The sequence below is a fragment of the Lithobates pipiens genome, unplaced genomic scaffold (assembly GCF_037356315.1).
Source record: "Lithobates pipiens isolate NorthernLeopardFrog02 unplaced genomic scaffold, aLitPip1_a1.2 Scaffold_185, whole genome shotgun sequence".
Classification (NCBI taxonomy): domain Eukaryota; kingdom Metazoa; phylum Chordata; class Amphibia; order Anura; family Ranidae; genus Lithobates; species Lithobates pipiens.
The window spans coordinates 267,158-291,099 of NW_027507761.1; the positions used below are offsets into that span (position 1 = coordinate 267,158).

Here is a 23,942-nt window from a genome sequence, read left to right on the forward strand (position 1 = left end):
TAGACAGCAGGAACAGGTACAGAGGAGACCCAAAGAATAAACTGCATTGTGAATCCAATTTGTGTTCAGTGTGAATAAAGTTTGATTATTGCGTGTGTGAAATCAGTGTAGATTAAGGGTGCGGCCAATGTGAACATAGGGCTGAATTCCCTGAGCTAGGAAAGACGTCATTTGCAATAACAATTGTTCTCTTTCAGCCATTTGACTGTAATTTTAGTTTTCATTGGAAGGTGAGTCCAGCATGGATATGATGCGATTCTATTGTGCACGTGGCATGAATGAAATGTAGGCATACCATAGGTAAAGTGCATGTGGCATGAATGAAATGTAGGCATACCATAGGTAAAGTGCACGTGGCATGAATCCGGCATATACCTTGTGCTAAATGTGGAAATGATGTGAGTCCAGTCTAAATCCAGCTTGAAGCTGGCATAAATCTGAAGTGGACATTGGGTTAGACCAGCATGAACACAGCATGAGTTTAGTTAGAATCTGAAGAGAACATCATGTGAGTCTCTACCATGGGCAGTGCTTGGCTCTTGGAGTACACATGATGGGATAACACTGTAAATTCTAAGTGGCCTTTGGATGTGATGACTCAGTGTATCCAATGTGGCCATTGGGTGTGACCAGTGTGGCCATTGGGTGTGTATCCAGTGTATTGGGTGTGACCAGTGTGGCCTTTGGGTATGTCCAATGTGGCCATTGGGTGTGTATCCAATGTGGCCATTTGGGGTGACCACTGGGTATGACCAGTGTGACTGACCATTGGGTGTGTCTCCAGTGTGACCATTGGGTGTGTCTCCAGTGTGACCATTGGGTGTGTATTCAGTGTGACTGACCATTGGGTGTGTATCCAGTGTGACCATTGGGTGTGTATCCAGTGTGACCATTAGGTGTGTATCCAGTGTGACTGACGACTGACCATTGGGTGTGTATCCAGTGGTGCCATTGGTTGTGTATCCAGTGTGACTGACCATTGGGTGTGTATCCAGTGTGACTGACCATTGGGCGTGTATCCAGTGTGACCGACCATTGGGTGTGTATCCAGTGTGACTGACCATTGGGTGTGTATCCAGTGTGACTGACCATTGGGCGTGTATCCAGTGTGACCGACCATTGGGCGTGTATCCAGTGTGACCGACCATTGAGCGTGTATCCAGTGTGACCGACCATTGGGCGTGTATCCAGTGTGACCGACCATTGAGCGTGTATCCAGTGTGACCGACCATTGAGCGTGCATCCAGTGTGACCGACCATTGGGTGTGTATCCAGTGTGACCGACCATTGGGTGTGTATCCAGTGTGACCGACCATTGGGTGTGTATCCAGTGTGACCGACCATTGGGTGTGTATCCAGTGTGACCGACCATTGGGTGTGTATCCAGTGTGACCGACCATTGGGTGTGTACCCAGTGTGGCCATTGGGTGTGTATCCAGTGTAACCATTGGGCATAACCAGTGTAACCATTGGATGTATCCAGTGTGGCCATTGGGTGTGTACCCAATGTGACAATTGGGTGTATCCAGTGTTACCATTGGGTGTGTATCCAGTGTTACCATTGGGTGTGACCAGTGTGGAATTATATGTATGTCCAATGTGCAGCTAGTGTAGCTTATCTGATGACATCCTGCCTTGCTCTTCTAGGAATACATAGTGTTGAGCTCTAGAGACCGGGAGCTTCACCTCATCCGAGAAGGAAAACTAAAGCCGCACAAGAAGCTGAAGAGCAACACAAGAACCAGAAGAGAAGCCATGGAGCAATACCTGCAACTTGTCTACAAGCAGAGGCCACACATTATAGTAATACCCCAGAGAACATCCATAGATTAGTGATACAGGATGGATTGTATTGTTGTGGGACAGAATACTACAGCAGTGAATATATAGATTAGTGATTCCTATAGTGGATAAGAGAGTCAGGTCATATCAGTGAGAGATAACTCCAGAGAGGACATTAACTCTAATTTACTAAAAAGAGTAAAACATCAAAGCCTAGAAAATGGTGATGCTCTGAAAAATTGGCCAACACAAAAGCCAGAAAGCCTCCCTTGTGAAGAGAGGGGATGGCAGTCCTGGTGGATTCCATGCTTGATTTCTGAGCTTGAATGAAGACAATTAGGGCTTTGAATTCCAAGATAGGGTGGATGCCCAGGTTGGTTTTAGGAATTGTAAATAGGTTGGCGTAAAATCCTTGAAACCTTTCTGCCACAGAAACTGTGACACCTTGGTCCATACAGCTCAAAAGAGCTCCATGAAGAGCTGCTTAATCTGTGTGGTGGCACAAGAAGATTGCAGGTGAGAAACTGAGGATAGGTTAACAAGTGAAAGTCCAGTTTGTAGCCATGGGAATGTGTCAGGAACCATGAAACAAGTACAATCAAATCACACTTGTTTATTATTATTATTATTATTCAGGATTTATATAGCGCCAGCAATTTACGCAGCGCTTTACAATATAAAAGGGAGACAATACAGTTACAATACAATTAAATACAAGAGGATTAAGAGACCCTGCTCAGAAGAGCTTACAATCTAAAAGGGTGGGGCAGGTGGTACAGAAGGTTATAATTGTTGGGAATGAGTTTATGGAAGTGGTAGGAGATTAGTTGGAGGCGTGATAGGCTTCCCTGAATAGATGAGTTTTCAGGGATCGTCTGAAGGTAGCAAGAGTAGGGGATAGCCGGACCGGTGGAGGTAGCGAGTTCCAGAGGATTGGAGAGGCTCTGGAGAAATCCTGGAGACGAGTGTGGGAGGAGGAGACAAGAGAGCTTGAGAGTAGGAGGTCTTGAGAAGAACGGAGGGGACGGTTTGGGTGATATTTGGAGACAAGATTGGTGATGTAGCTCGGGGCAGAGTTGTGAATGGCTTTGTATGTGGTGGTTAGTATTTTGAATTTAATTCGCTGGTGATTGGGAGCCAGTGTAGGGATTGGAGGAGAGGGTTGGCAGACACTGAGCGGTTGGTAAGGTGGATAAGTCTGGCAGCAGCATTCATGATAGACTGAAGAGGAGATAGCCTATGGAGAGGCAGGCCAATGAGAAGGGAGTTGCAATAGTCAAGGCGAGAGATAACAAGGGAGTGAATGAGGATCTTGGTAGTTTTAATTGTTAAAAAGGGGCGAATTTTAGAGATGTTACGGAGGTGAAATCTACAAACTTTTGACAACGATTGGACTTGGGGCTGAAATGACAAGTCAGAGTCTAGGGTTACACCTAGTACCCTGGCGTGAGGGGAGGGCCTGATGGTTGCATTGTTGATTTTGATGGAAAAGTCATGGAGGGGGGCATGTGCAGGGGGGATTATTAATAGCTCAGTTTTAGAGAGGTTTAGTTTAAGGAAATGGTGTGACATCCACGCTGATATGTCAGTTAGCAGGTTAGTAATGCGAGAGGAGACTGAAGGAGTGAGGTGAGGAGTAGACAGATAGATTTGGGTGTCATCGGCGTATAAGTGGTATTGGAAGCCGTGGGCGGTTATCAGGTGACCAAGGGAGGAGGTATAAATAGAGAAGAGAAGGGGTCCAAGAACAGAGCCTTGGGGGACCCCCACAGAAAGGGGCAATGGAGAGGAGGATACAGAGTTGTAGGTTTATTAATAAAAATAAAAAGGTAAATAGGAAAAAGCGTAGTCAAGCATAGCCAGAGTCCAGTAGCCATATCGGGTAGTCAGCCAGTCCAAAGTTCATAAACCAGATCGGGTAATCAGCCAGGCCTGAAGTCAGGGATCCAAGGAGAGCAACTGCAAGCAGGATGGAAGCCAGGAGGGATGTTAGCAAGCCAGTCTTGAAACAACAGCAGGAGATGGTTCCTAGTGATGTAACCAAACGTGAAGGCAATTGAGAAATGAGCTGGAAGACTTTAAATAGGCAGGTCAGAGGAGCATCATCGGAAACAGCTGGTAACTATGGAGAGAGAAGAGAGCTGGCAATTAGCCGACAGCTGAGCGGCCAGCGCAGAGGAGGAAGGGCTAAGCCAGCCCTGACAGAACGCCGCTTCCAGCACCCAAGCATCTGAGATGCAAGCTGTCCAAGTGTACGGAATGATGGGTGGACTTACCACTGGTAACGTCCTTGACAATGGTGTGATACCAAAAATATGTCCCTTGAAGGCCATGCGTATTAGCTGCTTCTTGGACACGGATTAGGCAGTCCAGCACTTTAACCAAAGTGTCTTTCACACGTCTACTGGGGTGTAAGACAATCTTTCAAAATCCTTCCTGAATGGGTACAAGGCTATTAATCAGGGGGAGAGTGTAAAAAAAACCTTGTCAGGGTTCTTCCAAGCTCTATAGAAAGAGATTTGGAAAAGAAGGTGCAATGGGAAAGTCTTTGCGGCCTTGGAGGCTCTAAAGAACCCAAGACTGGAAACAGCACTTGCAGAAGCTGCAGGCTAATTGTCAGAGCGGTGCGTACCACATTAATGAACTCAGACAGTCACTTTTCTTTTTTTTTAAATCAGGTATTTATTGAAAATGTATAAAAACTGCTTTTTTCCAGTGCACAGGTATATATATGTATTCTTTGTCAATGTACACACAAGTATTGCATTGCTACACACATTTTTTCTCCAGCCGTCCACACCTCCCATCTCTTCTAGCATATTATACATATTGTACTTTTTATCTTCTATAGCAGTGATGGGGAACCTTGGCACCCCAGATGTTTTGGAACTACATTTCCCATGATGCTCAACTACACTGCAGAGTGCATGAGCTTCATGGGAAATGTAGTTCCAAAACATCTGGGGTGCCGAGGTTCGCCATCACTGCCCTATAGACATTGTAGAGGTCGAGACATCACTAGTTTCCTTGGGCTTAGACCTGGTGTGTCTAACCACCTTGACCAAATGCGTTCAAACCTGCCCGGGCACCCCCTGTGTTGATATATATATTTTTTCATAATAAGTGTTTTTACCCATATGTGTTATCCAAGACGTGGTGGCAGTGTGGACTTCCAGCCCATTAGAATAAGTTTTCTTGCCTGTAATAGTGCTCTGGAGACTGCAACCCCAATCGCTCTTCAGGAATCACATCCTCCAGGACCCCTAAAATGCAGCAAATAGGGTCTGTAGGGAACCGTCGTTTGAAACACCCCATTGAGTGTATCAATTACCTCGTTCCAGTACCGGTGGAGCTTCGGGCAGCGCCACAGGAGATGTATGAGGTCCCCGTTGTTCTGCCTACACCGACAGCACAAAGGGTCCGCTAATCTGCCATCCTATGTAGTTTAGTCGGGGTGTAGTGTTCTCCCAGTATTGTGTATAGTTGGGAAACTTTTTGCGCCACATTCAGGGAGCATATGGTTATCAATTATAAGGCTTCTACCCACTGTTCCCCCGAGAATTTGGACGAGGTCTCTTTCCCACATTGACACAGCTTTACAGGGATAAGCCCGCAAGTGTCTTGCTAGTAGCATTGGGTAGCATTGGGATATGATTCCTTTAGTTGCATTGCTAGATTGCAGCACATGGTATACGGGGCCGTCTTTAATATTGATTGGACCCTGGGCAAAATTTTTCTTGGGGCCCCATGCAGTTTCGCTCTCCACCTGCTCCTGAAACATACAATAAATAGCAACTAGACTCAAATTCCGTTTACAAAATAAGATCAGGCAGCTATTGCAATTGGTTTCCAGAGGTTACAGTGTATTATTACCGCTCACTGACTGGTCGCCAAAGGTACAGCACACATTACGGCTCACTGAATAGTTGCTAGAGGTTACAGCACATGATTTCTGCTTGTTGATTGGTTGCTAGAGATTACTGTGGATATGACCTCAGGGGGGCATTATATACATATCAATGCTGCCGGCCGCCGCTATTTACATATAAATTCCAGTAATTTACATGTAAATCATCTGTACACCACAATAGGGCAGAGCTGGGCAGCATAGTAGCAGCACTTCACACTGAGATATCGGGATAGCACAGGACGAAAACCTCAAGGGACAAGGGAATTTAAACCAGGATATTTGGCAAGTGTGAGGCAGCTGCTTTGGGCCCCACAACAATGACAGGGCCCAGGGCAGCTGCCCCTTTTGCCCTGCCTTAAAACGGCGCTGATGGTATACCGGGGTGGGAGACAATGCCCATTCTCCAGCATACCCTTGCGCAGCAACAGCATGTCGCAGCTGTAGATACGAGTAAGCATAGTGGCGGAAAGGTTGAATTTGGTTTGGAGATCTGCAAAGGCTAACAGTTTACCATTATGAAATATGTGGGACAGCAGAGTCACACCGTGAGCTCGCCACCCTGCTGTAGTTTAACCAGCTCTGCATATGTATGGTTACCCCAGATTGGGCTATATTCCGTGAATCCCTGTACCCCCTGGAGCTGTCTGCCCTTATTCCAGTCTTTTTGTGTCATTGAAAGTGTTGGGGTCCTGTTTGTTGGATCCCTTAAATATTTGTGCCTCCAGTCCCATAGGGATGGTTTCCGCTCCAGAGGCTAACCGCATCAACTGTGCGGCGGAACCCGTTGGCTCATGAGACATAGAGCCAACCAAAATGTTGGAGCTGGGCCGCTATATAGTAAAACCAAGGGTTGGGAACCGCCAACCCTCCATTGTCCTTAGAGTACTGCAGTTGCTCCAGCTTAACTCTAGGGGCTTATTGTTCCACAGCAGTCGCCAAAATAGAGCATTTACCACTCTGAAAATTTTTAGGTGTCTTACTACCAGTGAATTATGGAGAAAGTATAGCAACTGGGGCATTAAAATCATCTTGATTAAGTTAGCTTTTCCTGCCATTGACATCTTAAGGTTGTTCCATGTTTTTATCTTATCCCGGAATCTAGACAATAGGGGGCATATATTCTGGAAGCAGTAGTCTCCAAGACCTAGGTGTAATCTGTACCCCTAGATACTTAAAGCTGGTTACCACCGGTACAGGAATCAGGAAGTGTCACCGCCTGGGCCTTCATCCAACAACATTATGGCTGACTTGGACCAGTTTATGGTCAGGCCTGAATATTGGCCAAATTGCTCTATTATGGACATTACCTCTGGCAGTGAGTGACTAGGGTCCCCCTGAAAGAGTAACATGTTCTCTGCATACAACATGGTTTTCTCATGGAGGACTCCATATTGGAACCCATGTACTCACGTGCTGACCCTTATTAGTGCAGCCAATGGTTCTATTGCGATTGCAAAGAGCAGGGGAGACAGCGGGCATCCCTGCCTCATTCCCCTGCCCAATGCAAAGGCATGCAACATTCTATCCGCCACTCTAATGTTCGCCTGACGGAATGCGTACAACAGTTTAACCCAATCAACAAACCGTTTCCTGAAGCCAAACTTATCTAGCACCGCCCACAGATATCTCCAGCTGATACTGTCAAATGCCTTATTGGCATCGAGGGATAAGAGAGCCCTGTGCCCCCCATTGTCAGCCTGAAGTTGCATGTTAAGAAATGGTCTCCTTAGGTTTGTAGCCGTGGATTTTTGCGACGTAAAGCCCACCTGATCTTGGTGAATAATGGTGGAAATTATCCCATTTACCCAGAGTGCCAGGACTTTAGCTAGGATCTTTACATCGCACTGGAATAGCGAAATAGGCCTGTAGGAGCCCAGGTTGACTGGATCCTTTCCCAGCTTAAGTAGTAAAATCACATTTGCTCTGGCCATAGAGTCAGGGAGTTTACCTTCCTCCAGGCAGACGTTTAAAAACCTTTAACAATTCTGGCAATATTTGTTCACCAAATTGAGTATATACTTCCATGGGATGCCATCTGCACCCGGTGCCTTACTATTGGGGAAGGAACAGGCCACCATCTGAAGCTCCTCAAGAGTTATTGGGGCATCTAATTGTTGTTTAGCCATATCAGACAATGTGGGTAGATCTATCTTGGACATATATGTGGTCAGGTCATCATCCGAGTAGGCCTCCCTCGACCTATATAGGCCTATGTAGAAGTTTGCCAGCTTGGATATTATGGATATAAGTGAATTAACCACTTTGCCATTCTTGGCACGTATGGCACCAATGGCCGGTGACTGTTGTTGGGATCTAGCAATTTTGGCAAGTAGGCGGCCCGTCTTCTCCCCCTCCTCATAGAACGCCAGTTTTGTGAAGAACCTCTTACGCTCTGCAGTGGAGGATCTCAGGCGGTCCAAAGAGTCTTGAGCCGACATCCATGCCTCCCTTGCAGAATCGGTAGGGCCGGTCACGTATGTTAGTTCCAACTGTCTCACCAAGTCTCCTGTCTGCTCCAGCAGTGCCGAGGAGTTTCTTTTAACCATTTGTATTTCTTGTATAAATAATCCCCTAAGGTATGCTTTAAAGGTTTCCCATTTCAGCAGGCTATCAGTGTGCTGTAGGTGTGACTGAAAGAAGACCTGAATCTGGGCGGCTATCCGTTCCTGTGAGGTGAACAGCTTGAGCCAGAAGGCATTCAGCTTCCAAGGGGTCCTGGGCAGTGAACTTGGAGGTTGAGTGATTAGCCATAAAGCCAGTGGAGAATGGTCTGATACACCCCGAGGAAAATATTCTACTTTAGAGGTGCATCCGACCATGTTAGGGGTGCCCACGTATAGGTCAATACGAGACAGTGAGCCATGTGTCTTAGAGAAATGTGAGAATTGTTTACATTCTGAGTTGCGGCTACGCCATAAGTCCGTCCACCCCACCTCTGCCATTAAACGACTAAGGGCAGTGCCCTGACCGCCCTTAGGAGGTGCTATAGGGGGGTGTCTGTCTAATCTGGGATCCAAGTAGCAGTTAAAGTCCCCCATTATTAAGACCGGTATATCTAGTTTGCTAGCCAGATAGGATAGAGGGGGGGGGGGGGGGGTACATACACAAACGCTAATATCATGGTAATTGTATATAGTTTACAATACAGAAATACAAATCTACCGGATATGTCAATGAGGGAGTCCAGTTCCTGGTATGCTATTGTTTTATGTATCAGAACACTTAGGCCGCGTACACACGGGCGGACTGTTCGCCCAACCTTGTCCGCTGAACAGTGTTTGGGCGGACAGTCCGCTCGTGTGTGGGCTTTCAGCGGACAGTTTCAGCGGACAGTTGGACGGACAAAGTCTTTCGGAAATTCCGAAAAACTGTCCGCTGAAACTGTGTTTGAGCGAACAGTCCGCCCGTGTGTGGGCCTGTCCGCTGTACTTTCGAAATGAGCGGACTGTTCCCGCTCGGAAAGTCCGCCCATTTCGAGCGCGTGTACAGGTAGGCGGGGCCCGCGAAGGAGACGTCGCGGGCTCCGCCGCCTGGAATGGGCTTAAAGGGGAACCCCAACGCCGAAAAAAATCGGCGTGGGGTTCTCCCCAAGTCCACACCAGACCCTTGTCCGAGCACGCTACCCGGCCGGCCAGGAAAGGGGGGCGAGCGAGCGCGCCCCCCCTCCTGAGCCGTACCAGGCCGCGTGCCCTCAACATGGGGGGGTGCCTTGGGGAAGGGGGGGCCGCGCGGCCCCCCACCCCAAAGCACCTTGTCCCCATGTTGATGAGGACAAGGGCCTCTTCCCGACAACCCTGGCCGTTGGTTGTCGGGGTCTGCGGGCGGGGGGCTTATCGGAATCCGGGAGCCCCCTTTAAGAAGGGGGCCCCCGGATACCGGCCCCCCACCCTATGTGAATGAGTATGGGGTACAATGTACCCCTACCCATTCACCTGTGAAATAAAGTACAAATAAAAACACAACACAGGGGAAAAAAATATTTTATTGCACAGCCGGGGGTCTTCCGTCTTCGGGGGTCTTCTCGCCGGACTCCTCCGCTATGTGTGTGTAGCTCTTTTGCTAGCGGAGGAGTCCGGCTTTCTTCCTCCCCGCCGCCGGCCTCTTCTCCCGACTTCGGGGGTCTTGTCCCCCTCTTCGGTTCTTCTGCCGGGCCACCGCGCCTGGTCCGGTGGCCCGGTCTTCTGTCGCCGTCTTCCGTTCTTCTGTCGCCGCCTTCGGTTCTTCTGCCGGGCCACCGCGCCTTCTTGTAGCTCTTTTACAGGCGGTGGCCCGGTCTTCTGTCGCCGCCGACTTCCGCTCGTGTTCTTCTTCTTGTTCTTCTTGTTCTTCTCCTGGAGATGTTGACTCGACGAGCTCTCCGGCCGGAATGCCAGAGCCGCGCTGTGCGGTCACTTATATAGTGACAATGGGGCGGGGTCACATGGTATATGTCACATGGGTTGGTCACATGGGTTGATGTCACATGGGGACTATGACATCGTAAGGGGGCGGGGTCACCATGTGACCAACCCATGTGACATATACCATGTGACCCCGCCCCATTGTCACTATATAAGTGACCGCACAGCGCGGCTCTGGCATTCCGGCCGGAGAGCTCGTCGAGTCAACATCTCCAGGAGAAGAACAAGAAGAACAAGAAGAAGAACACGAGCGGAAGTCGGCGGCGACAGAAGACCGAGCCACCGCCTGTAAAAGAGCTACAAGAAGGCGCGGTGGCCCGGCAGAAGAACCGAAGGCGGCGACAGAAGAACGGAAGACGGCGACAGAAGACCGGACCAGGCGCGGTGGCCCGGCAGAAGAACCGAAGAGGGGGACAAGACCCCCGAAGTCGGGAGAAGAGGCCGGCGGCGGGGAGGAAGAAAGCCGGACTCCTCCGCTAGCAAAAGAGCTACACACACATAGCGGAGGAGTCCGGCGAGAAGACCCCCGAAGACGGAAGACCCCCGGCTGTGCAATAAAATATTTTTTTCCCCTGTGTTGTGTTTTTATTTGTACTTTATTTCACAGGTGAATGGGTAGGGGTACATTGTACCCCATACTCATTCACATAGGGTGGGGGGCCGGTATCCGGGGGCCCCCTTCTTAAAGGGGGCTCCCGGATTCCGATAAGCCCCCCGCCCGCAGACCCCGACAACCAACGGCCAGGGTTGTCGGGAAGAGGCCCTTGTCCTCATCAACATGGGGACAAGGTGCTTTGGGGTGGGGGGCCGCGCGGCCCCCCCTTCCCCAAGGCACCCCCCCATGTTGAGGGCACGCGGCCTGGTACGGCTCAGGAGGGGGGGCGCGCTCGCTCGCCCCCCTTTCCTGGCCGGCCGGGTAGCGTGCTCGGACAAGGGTCTGGTGTGGACTTGGGGGGAACCCCACGCCGATTTTTTTCGGCGTTGGGGTTCCCCTTTAAGCCCATTCCAGGCGGCGGAGCCCGCGACGTCTCCTTCGCGGGCCCCGCCTACCTGTACACGCGCTCGAAATGGGCGGACTTGCCTCCGCCTTACGTGGGCGAGTCCGTTCATTTCAAAAGTTGAGCGAACTGTTTGCCCAACCTTGTTCGTCAAACAGTCCGCTCGTGTGTGGGCAAGTCCGCTCATGCAAATTTTGAGCGGACTGTTTGCCCAAACTGTTTGACGAACAAGGTTGGGCAAACAGTCCGCGCGTGTGTACGCGGCCTTAGTCTTCGTGAAAAAGAGGAGTTTGTGGATTGATAGGCCTTATCCACCCATGCATATTGCAAGAAATCGACCGGGTCACTCTGCAGGTGGGTCTCTTGTAGGCCGATTATGGCCGGGTGGAACTTCCGCATACCTGCAGAGATCATGGTTCTCTTCAATGGGTCATTTACCCCCCGGATATTCCATGTCATTATGGGTGTAGAGGACATTGTAGGCATGTGTTTAATCGCCTGTAATTACTAGGGTGTCTTTCAGGCCTGCATATTGTTTCCATATGTCCCAGGCGGGTGTTCTGAGAACAGTCTGGAGTCGTAGCGTACATATAGCGGCAATGGAGTATCTCGTACACTGGAAATGCATCAGAAAACTGCAATAGGGCTTCCTGTGCAACAGAACAAACAAAGTGGTAGATGTATGGGCAGCTTTTCAACTAGCAGCCCATTTCCTGCCAACAGGGCACAGTGTGGAATTTCCAAAGCATGTGAGGTTTGGTCTCTACAAGCCTGCATCGTGCCAACTGGGCACATAGGCATCAGCCATATCAACCACAACAACTGTCTTTGTGTAGGCAGTGTATAGAATCGCTATTAGATGGAATTGCACTCGCTGATATCATCAGATATATCAGGTATATGCTCTCTTTGGACTGTGTAAAAGCTGCAAAAGTAGATGCGTCTTTCATGCCTGGTACAGACGGTCGATGGAACTTCAGTCTTCTCCGTTTTCACGTCCTCTGCGGCGGAGGTCTTGTTCATTTTAATCCAGCCATCATGCAGCATCCTGTGCAGTTTCAAAAAAATGGTTCCGGTCTCTGGCTGTGATTCTTGGCTTTGCTGGAAATAGCATGGCGTATTTTAATTGTAGTCGTTTTTTGACATCAGCAAACTTGGATCTTCTGCGCTGCACTTCTGCAGAGAAGTCGGGGTAGAAAGATATTCTGGTGCCTTGGTATTGCACAGCTCCCTTTTTTTCTGGTCATTCGTAGCACAATTTTACAGTCCCTGTAGTTTAGAAGTCTGACTAACATCGCTCTCGGGGGACTGCCAGGCGGCGGGGTCGTGGCGGCACCCTATGCGCCCGTTCGACCTCCTTGCCAAATATTTCTTGTAGCCAGCTTTCAGTAAATGCCGTGGGGTCCCTGCTCTCCACTTTCTCTGGCATTGTTATGTCTCAGGCGGTTCTCCATGTCGTCGGTTTTGTCGAAGGCCTGGTGTGCTTGCTGTGCAGCCACTCTCACCTCACGGTTCAAGTGAGGCATCTGATCTTCCATGTCACTCACTCTCCCCTCCACAGCTGTGCTTCTCTCTCTGATTTTCTGGAGGTCCTGGTGAAGAAGGGATACCGTCTCCCGCAGCCCCCCAAATTTCTCTTTGAGGTCAGCGGTGCACCTCTGTACAGCGTGCAGTATCTCACTTAGTGTGGGTTGAGGTGTCTGCATATCAAACAGGCTGGGCATAGGATCAGGGATAGACTCCATAGGATCATTATCCTCCATCCTGTCTGCAGGGTCCCTGTCTGTGGACGCTGCAGAGCGCTGTGTATTACCCTGTGCATTGTCTGCCAGTCCTGCCAGCTTCTGAGCATAATAAATCATATCCCTAGGCTGCTCTTTGTTGTTAGGGGGTTTGGATGACTTGCCCCCCTGCATCGTTTTCTTGTCTTGGCCTCGTGGTGTTCTCTGAGGCTGAGAGTGGCAGGCACCATCTTGGATGTCCAGTGAGGCCGAGACCGCGGCGTCTCCGCGATTCCCGCGGGTCATCATGCCCCTTTTTTTTCTGCAGCAGTAAGGCCCTGGGCTGTCTGGTCAGCGGCAGGCGTCGGTATCCGTCCTTTTTAGGCGTCGGTTGTGGCAAGGGAAGGATCGTATACAGCAGGGATATGCAATTAGCAGACCTCCAGCTGTTGCAAAACTACAAGTCCCATCATGCCTCTGCCTCTGGGTGTCATGCTTGTGGCTGTCAGTGTCTTGCTATGCCTCATGGGACTTGTAGTTCTGCAACAGCTGGAGGTCCGCAAATTGCATATCCCTGGTGTACAGGATCACCAGCGGGAGCTCCGTGGAACAGGACTGCTCACATGCCTTGTCAGGCCACGCCCCTTATACAGTCACTTTTTTAACTTCAGAATAATAGCAGTGACTACGACTCATCAGGGAAAAGCCCAATAGGCAAAGACTACAACGACTAAGAATCAGACAGAATCTCAGAGCCTGAGGGCTTAGAAGTCACCAAGGCAGATCAGATGCAGAAAAAGCAAATAACTGAGTAGTTTAGATTATAAAGTCGGCCATAACTGCAGTAAAAGCATCATTCGAAAAGGACAGATAAACTGACCATACCGGACACAGCTGAAAGGGATTCCGATGACAGAATAGACTCTAGCAGCAATGGGTAGCAGGATTCCAGGATGTAGATGTTGGCACCATTAGGGGCTGTCTCTTATTCGTGTATAGAATCAGATATGTTCCAGCTGCATGGAGGTTAGACAGCTTAAAGTGCAGGCTACAAGGTAAGGCCTTGGGTACACACAAGACCCAGACAGCTGCTAGCAGGTAACAATCTGATGGCCGGAGGTGACCAACGTCAATGTAGGGGGGCAGCAGGAGCAGACTGAAGATCAGACTTCCATGTGGCTATTTACAAGCCAGAGTAGCAGTGGGGAGAGGCTTCCTTGATGCTGTATAGAGGGATAGTGTGGATTGGATAGCGGATGACATCACCGCTCAGTCCCACAGCCATAACCTCTGTGGGTAACAGGGAATTTAAAGGGGCTAAGTAACCCATGTGCTTGGGGTGGTCCCCAGTGCTAAGCAACCCATGTGCTTGGGGTAGCCCCCAGTGCTAAGCAACCCATGTGCTTGGGGTAGCCCCCAGTGCTAAGCAACCCATGTGCTTGGGGTAGCCCCCAGTGCTAAGCAACCCATGTGCTTGGGGTAGCCCCCCAGTGCTAAGCAACCCATGTGCTTGGGGTAGCCCCCCAGTGCTAAGCAACCCATGTGCTTGGGGTAGCCCCCAGTGCTAAGCAACCCATGTGCTTGGGGTAGCCCCCAGTGATAAGCAACCCATGTGCTTGGGGTAGCCCCCAGTGCTCAGGCCAACCAGCTTACTCACTAAATGATTCTTCAGAGAAAGGACAAGCAGATAATGCCACTGACCCCGGAGCTGAGAAATGCTGCTAATTTGGAAAGTGTCTTACACCCAGTGCCCAAATATGAGGCAAGCTTTAGCTGTGTTGTAGAGAAAAAACACTTGAAGAATAAGAATAAGATGCTGACAAAAGCAGGGAAGTCCTCTACACAGCACAGCTGAAGAACCCAGTCCTTCCAGTCCTTCCAGGACTCTACAAAGACGGACACATGCTGGGAGTAGCGGGTTATCCTGGGCTGATTTTCAGATTTCTTTGCCAATATCCAGTTCTCCTGTAAGCGGTATTATAACTCAGAGGTGAAGGATGTCCCGTGTTCCTCAATGGAGGAGAAGACATTGTACCACGCATGTGCAGCTAGCCTGGTCCCTACAGATTTAGCCAGGTATACTCTATCCTGATTGGTCATTGCTGATGCATCTATTTGGGTGTTTTCTGTGCTGTTTGATTGGAGGGAACATTCTGCCTGGGGTGGAGTTAATACTTTTTTTTTTTACATTTCTGTTGCTCAATCTTAGATCCCTGAAGATAATTCTATATCTCGGAATGAGTCGCCTCCTCCAGCCAGGACAGCCGAGGACGTGCCGGAGAATCCCGGGGAAAGCAGTAGAGGGTTCTATGACTCCGCCTTGGGATTCCCTTTTCATTCTTTGCCTAGACACCTCCAGGTATGTGTGTGTGTCAGTGTCCTGGGTCTGACTTGTCTGATGGTATAAATTCAAACAATATTTATTTCTAAAAACGACAAAACATCCGTTATTGTATCTCAGAGCATGACCATTACACGGTCTACTATATCACAATTAAACAAATGATTCATACATTCCCATTTTTTATATAGCATAGGGATAAAATACAATAGAATCACAGAAATCCTTTGCAGAAACAGTGTATCATCGATGGTTCAGCTCGGAGGTGCTCTACACGTTACGCCTTCTGTGAAAGGCTTCATCAGGAGCTTATGACGAGATAAAAGATATCAAATAAACAAATTTTACAATGTAAAATAATCACATAAAAATCACAATACAAAAGGACACAAAACCCCCCACAACAAAAAGGGGGGGGGGGTGAGGAAGAAAAATATCGCTCCCGGGGAGCAATTTTTTATTCCCAAGAGCAATATTTTTCTTCCTTTCCCTCCCCCCTTTTTGTTGTGGGGGGATTTTGTGTCCTTTTGTAATTATCACAAGATTGTGATTTTTATGTGATTATTTTACGTTGTAAATTGTTGTTTTATTTGATATCTTTTAGAAAATCGTCATAAGCTCCTGATGAAGCGTTTCATAGAAGGCGTAACATGTAAAGCACCTCCGAGCTGAACCATCTATGATACACTGTTTCTGCAAAGGATTTCTGTGATTCTATTGTATTTTATCCCTATGCTATATAAAATGGGAATGTATGAATCATTTGTTTAATTGTGATATAGTAGACCGTGTAATCGTCATGCTCTGAGATACAATAACGGAAGTTTTGTCGTTTTATAGAAATACATTTTGTTTGAATTCATAATTTCCTTGTATGTCTATATGCCTAAAAAGTCCATCAAAGTCAACAATAGTTGTTCTCTCCTTTAGTAAATTTAAATATCGGGACGTGGCACATCTACTGTATAGTGTATCCACAGCACCACTCTGTGGTTGATACACCCTTAAATTAAAATGATTGACTTGTCTAATGGCCACAGGTACCAGTACCGGGCTGGGGGGGTATTAGGACTCATCACTGTGTATAATATAGGATCATTAGATAATGAACTCAGCACTGTGTATAATATAGGATCATTAGATAATGAACTCGGCACTGTGTATAATATAGGATCATTAGATAATGAACTCGGCACTGTGTATAATATAAGATCATTAGATAATGAACTCGGCACTGTGTATAATATAAGATCATTAGATAATGAACTCGGCACTGTGTATAATATAGGATCATTAGATAATGAACTCGGCACTGTGTATAATATAGGATCATTAGATAATGAACTCATCACTGTGTATAATATAGGATCATTAGATAATGAACTCGGCACTGTGTATAATATAGGATCATTAGATAATGAACTCAGCACTGTGTATAATATAGGATCATTAGATAATGTACTCTGCACTGTGTATAATATAGGATCATTAGATAATGAACTCGGCACTGTGTATAATATAGGATCATTAGATAATGAACTCATCACTGTGTATAATATAGGATCATTAGATAATGAACTCGGCACTGTGTATAATATAGGATCATTAGATAATGAACTCGGCACTGTGTATAATATAGGATCATTAGATAATGAACTCGGCACTGTGTATAATATAGGATCATTAGATAATGAACTCGGCACTGTGTATAATATAGGATCATTAGATAATGAACTCGGCACTGTGTATAATATAAGATCATTAGATAATGAACTCGGCACTGTGTATAATATAGGATCATTAGATAATGAACTCGGCACTGTGTATAATATAGGATCATTAGAAAATGAACTCGGCACTGTGTATAATATAGGATCATTAGATAATGAACTCGGCACTGTGTATAATATAGGATCATTAGATAATGAACTCATCACTGTGTATAATATAGGATCATTAGATAATGAACTCGGCACTGTGTATAATATAGGATCATTAGATAATGAACTCATCACTGTGTATAATATAAGATCATTAGATAATGAACTCGGCACTGTGTATAATATAGGATCATTAGATAATGAACTCATCACTGTGTATAATATAGGATCATTAGATAATGAACTCGGCACTGTGTATAATATAGGATCATTAGATAATGAACTCGGCACTGTGTATAATATAGGATCATTAGATAATGAACTCGGCACTGTGTATAATATAGGATCATTAGAAAATGAACTCGGCACTGTGTATAATATAGGATCATTAGAAAATGAACTCGGCACTGTGTATAATATAGGATCATTAGATAATGAACTCGGCACTGTGTATAATATAGGATCATTAGATAATGAACTCATCACTGTGTATAATATAAGATCATTAGATAATAAACTCGGCACTGTGTATAATATAGGATCATTAGATAATGAACTCGGCACTGTGTATAATATAAGATCATTAGATAATGAACTCAGCACTGTGTATAATATAAGATCATTAGATAATGAACTCGGCACTGTGTATAATATAAGATCATTAGATAATGAACTCGGCACTGTGTATAATATAGGATCATTAGATAATGAACTCATCACTGTGTATAATATAGGATCATTAGATAATGAACTCGGCACTGTGTATAATATAAGATCATTAGATAATGAACTCATCACTGTGTATAATATAGGATCATTAGATAATGAACTCGGCACTGTGTATAATATAGGATCATTAGATAATGAACTCGGCACTGTGTATAATATAGGATCATTAGATAATGAACTCAGCACTGTGTATAATATAGGATCATTAGATAATGTACTCTGCACTGTGTATAATATAGGATCATTAGATAATGAACTCGGCACTGTGTATAATATAGGATCATTAGATAATGAACTCATCACTGTGTATAATATAGGATCATTAGATAATGAACTCGGCACTGTGTATAATATAGGATCATTAGATAATGAACTCGGCACTGTGTATAATATAGGATCATTAGATAATGAACTCGGCACTGTGTATAATATAGGATCATTAGATAATGAACTCGGCACTGTGTATAATATAGGATCATTAGATAATGAACTCGGCACTGTGTATAATATAAGATCATTAGATAATGAACTCGGCACTGTGTATAATATAGGATCATTAGATAATGAACTCGGCACTGTGTATAATATAGGATCATTAGAAAATGAACTCGGCACTGTGTATAATATAGGATCATTAGATAATGAACTCGGCACTGTGTATAATATAGGATCATTAGATAATGAACTCATCACTGTGTATAATATAGGATCATTAGATAATGAACTCGGCACTGTGTATAATATAGGATCATTAGATAATGAACTCATCACTGTGTATAATATAAGATCATTAGATAATGAACTCGGCACTGTGTATAATATAGGATCATTAGATAATGAACTCATCACTGTGTATAATATAGGATCATTAGATAATGAACTCGGCACTGTGTATAATATAGGATCATTAGATAATGAACTCGGCACTGTGTATAATATAGGATCATTAGATAATGAACTCGGCACTGTGTATAATATAGGATCATTAGAAAATGAACTCGGCACTGTGTATAATATAGGATCATTAGAAAATGAACTCGGCACTGTGTATAATATAGGATCATTAGATAATGAACTCGGCACTGTGTATAATATAGGATCATTAGATAATGAACTCATCACTGTGTATAATATAAGATCATTAGATAATAAACTCGGCACTGTGTATAATATAGGATCATTAGATAATGAACTCGGCACTGTGTATAATATAAGATCATTAGATAATGAACTCAGCACTGTGTATAATATAAGATCATTAGATAATGAACTCGGCACTGTGTATAATATAAGATCATTAGATAATGAACTCGGCACTGTGTATAATATAGGATCATTAGATAATGAACTCATCACTGTGTATAATATAGGATCATTAGATAATGAACTCGGCACTGTGTATAATATAAGATCATTAGATAATGAACTCATCACTGTGTATAATATAGGATCATTAGATAATGAACTCGGCACTGTGTATAATATAGGATCATTAGAAAATGAACTCGGCACTGTGTATAATATAGGATCATTAGATAATGAACTCAGCACTGTGTATAATATAGGATCATTAGATAATGAACTCGGCACTGTGTATAATATAGGATCATTAGATAATGAACTCGGCACTGTGTATAATATAGGATCATTAGAAAATGAACTCGGCACTGTGTATAATATAGGATCATTAGATAATGAACTCGGCACTGTGTATAATATAGGATCATTAGATAATGAACTCATCACTGTGTATAATATAGGATCATTAGATAATGAACTCGGCACTGTGTATAATATAGGATCATTAGATAATGAACTCATCACTGTGTATAATATAAGATCATTAGATAATGAACTCGGCACTGTGTATAATATAGGATCATTAGATAATGAACTCATCACTGTGTATAATATAAGATCATTAGATAATGAACTCAGCACTGTGTATAATATAGGATCATTAGAAAATGAACTCGGCACTGTGTATAATATAGGATCATTAGATAATGAACTCGGCACTGTGTATAATATAGGATCATTAGAAAATGAACTCGGCACTGTGTATAATATAAGATCATTAGATAATGAACTCGGCACTGTGTATAATATAGGATCATTAGATAATGAACTCGGCACTGTGTATAATATAGGATCATTAGATAATGAACTCGGCACTGTGTATAATATAGGATCATTAGAAAATGAACTCGGCACTGTGTATAATATAGGATCATTAGATAATGAACTCGGCACTGTGTATAATATAAGATCATTAGATAATGAACTCGGCACTGTGTATAATATAGGATCATTAGATAATGAACTCGGCACTGTGTATAATATAGGATCATTAGATAATGAACTCGGCACTGTGTATAATATAGGATCATTAGATAATGAACTCGGCACTGTGTATAATATAAGATCATTAGATAATGAACTCGGCACTGTGTATAATATAGGATCATTAGATAATGAACTCGGCACTGTGTATAATATAGGATCATTAGAAAATGAACTCGGCACTGTGTATAATATAGGATCATTAGATAATGAACTCGGCACTGTGTATAATATAGGATCATTAGATAATGAACTCAGCACTGTGTATAATATAGGATCATTAGATAATGAACTCGGCACTGTGTATAATATAGGATCATTAGATAATGAACTCAGCACTGTGTATAATATAGGATCATTAGATAATGAACTCGGCACTGTGTATAATATAGGATCATTAGATAATGAACTCGGCACTGTGTATAATATAGGATCATTAGATAATGAACTCGGCACTGTGTATAATATAGGATCATTAGATAATGAACTCGGCACTGTGTATAATATAGGATCATTAGATAATGAACTCGGCACTGTGTATAATATAAGATCATTAGATAATGAACTCGGCACTGTGTATAATATAAGATCATTAGATAATGAACTCGGCACTGTGTATAATATAGGATCATTAGATAATGAACTCAGCACTGTGTATAATATAGGATCATTAGATAATGAACTCAGCACTGTGTATAATATAGGATCATTAGATAATGAACTCTGCACTGTGTATAATATAGGATCATTAGATAATGAACTCATCACTGTGTATATTATAGGATCATTAGATAATGAACTCATCACTGTGTATAATATAGGATCATTAGAAAATGAACTCTGCACTGTGTATAATATAAGATCATTAGATAATGAACTCGGCACTGTGTATAATATAAGATCATTAGATAATGAACTCGGCACTGTGTATAATATAGGATCATTAGATAATGAACTCGGCACTGTGTATAATATAGGATCATTAGATAATGAACTCAGCACTGTGTATAATATAGGATCATTAGATAATGAACTCGGCACTGTGTATAATATAGGATCATTAGAAAATGAACTCTGCACTGTGTATAATATAGGATCATTAGATAATGAACTCATCACTGTGTATAATATAAGATCATTAGATAATGAACTCGGCACTGTGTATAATATAAGATCATTAGATAATGAACTCGGCACTGTGTATAATATAAGATCATTAGATAATGAACTCGGCACTGTGTATAATATAGGATCATTAGATAATGAACTCAGCACTGTGTATAATATAGGATCATTAGATAATGAACTCAGCACTGTGTATAATATAGGATCATTAGATAATGAACTCTGCACTGTGTATAATATAGGATCATTAGATAATGAACTCATCACTGTGTATATTATAGGATCATTAGATAATGAACTCATCACTGTGTATAATATAGGATCATTAGAAAATGAACTCTGCACTGTGTATAATATAAGATCATTAGATAATGAACTCGGCACTGTGTATAATATAAGATCATTAGATAATGAACTCGGCACTGTGTATAATATAGGATCATTAGATAATGAACTCGGCACTGTGTATAATATAGGATCATTAGATAATGAACTCGGCACTGTGTATAATATAAGATCATTAGATAATGAACTCGGCACTGTGTATAATATAAGATCATTAGATAATGAACTCGGCACTGTGTATAATATAGGATCATTAGATAATGAACTCAGCACTGTGTATAATATAGGATCATTAGATAATGAACTCGGCACTGTGTATAATATAGGATCATTAGAAAATGAACTCTGCACTGTGTATAATATAGGATCATTAGATAATGAACTCATCACTGTGTATAATATAAGATCATTAGATAATGAACTCGGCACTGTGTATAATATAAGATCATTAGATAATGAACTCGGCACTGTGTATAATATAGGATCATTAGAAAATGAACTCGGCACTGTGTATATTATAGGATCATTAGATAATGAACTCGGCACTGTGTATAATATAAGATCATTAGATAATGAACTCATCACTGTGTATAATATAGGATCATTAGATAATGAACTCAGCACTGTGTATAATATAAGATCATTAGATAATGAACTCATCACTGTGTATAATATAGGATCATTAGATAATGAACTCGGCACTGTGTATAATATAGGATCATTAGATAATGAACTCATCACTGTGTATAATATAAGATCATTAGATAATGAACTCGGCACTGTGTATAATATAAGATCATTAGATAATGAACTTGGCACTGTGTATAATATAGGATCATTAGATAATGAACTCGGCACTGTGTATAATATAGGATCATTAGATAATGAACTCGGCACTGTGTATAATATAGGATCATTAGAAAATGAACTCGGCACTGTGTATAATATAGGATCATTAGATAATGAACTCGGCACTGTGTATAATATAGGATCATTAGATAATGAACTCGGCACTGTGTATAATATAGGATCATTAGATAATGAACTCATCACTGTGTATAATATAGGATCATTAGATAATGAACTCGGCACTGTGTATAATATAGGATCATTAGATAATGAACTCAGCACTGTGTATAATATAGGATCATTAGATAATGAACTCGGCACTGTGTATAATATAGGATCATTAGATAATGAACTCATCACTGTGTATAATATAGGATCATTAGATAATGAACTCGGCACTGTGTATAATATAGGATCATTAGATAATGAACTCGGCACTGTGTATAATATAAGATCATTAGATAATGAACTCGGCACTGTGTATAATATAGGATCATTAGATAATGAACTCGGCACTGTGTATAATATAGGATCATTAGAAAATGAACTCGGCACTGTGTATAATATAGGATCATTAGATAATGAACTCGGCACTGTGTATAATATAGGATCATTAGATAATGAACTCATCACTGTGTATAATATAGGATCATTAGATAATGAACTCGGCACTGTGTATAATATAGGATCATTAGATAATGAACTCATCACTGTGTATAATATAAGATCATTAGATAATGAACTCGGCACTGTGTATAATATAGGATCATTAGATAATGAACTCATCACTGTGTATAATATAGGATCATTAGAAAATGAACTCGGCACTGTGTATAATATAGGATCATTAGATAATGAACTCGGCACTGTGTATAATATAGGATCATTAGAAAATGAACTCGGCACTGTGTATAATATAGGATCATTAGAAAATGAACTCGGCACTGTGTATAATATAGGATCATTAGATAATGAACTCGGCACTGTGTATAATATAGGATCATTAGATAATGAACTCATCACTGTGTATAATATAAGATCATTAGATAATGAACTCGGCACTGTGTATAATATAGGATCATTAGATAATGAACTCGGCACTGTGTATAATATAAGATCATTAGATAATGAACTCAGCACTGTGTATAATATAAGATCATTAGATAATGAACTCGGCACTGTGTATAATATAAGATCATTAGATAATGAACTCGGCACTGTGTATAATATAGGATCATTAGATAATGAACTCATCACTGTGTATAATATAGGATCATTAGATAATGAACTCGGCACTGTGTATAATATAAGATCATTAGATAATGAACTCATCACTGTGTATAATATAGGATCATTAGATAATGAACTCATCACTGTGTATAATATAAGATCATTAGATAATGAACTCATCACTGTGTATAATATAGGATCATTAGATAATGAACTCGGCACTGTGTATAATATAGGATCATTAGATAATGAACTCGGCACTGTGTATAATATAGGATCATTAGATAAT

At 43.1% G+C, this 23,942-nt stretch overlaps 1 protein-coding gene across 1 annotated transcript in view; it reads left to right on the plus strand.

The window, feature by feature from the left end:
- Nucleotides 1–197: 197 nt before the first annotated feature.
- LOC143995707 (uncharacterized) overlaps nt 198–23,942 on the plus strand; it is a gene marked incomplete at its 5' end in the record, with an annotated part of 102,237 nt that continues 78,492 nt past the window's right edge. Inside the window, 3 exon segments of the mRNA XM_077490454.1 lie at nt 198–230; nt 1,648–1,803; nt 15,021–15,170. Of these exon segments, the coding sequence (XP_077346580.1) occupies nt 198–230; nt 1,648–1,803; nt 15,021–15,170 (339 nt within the window).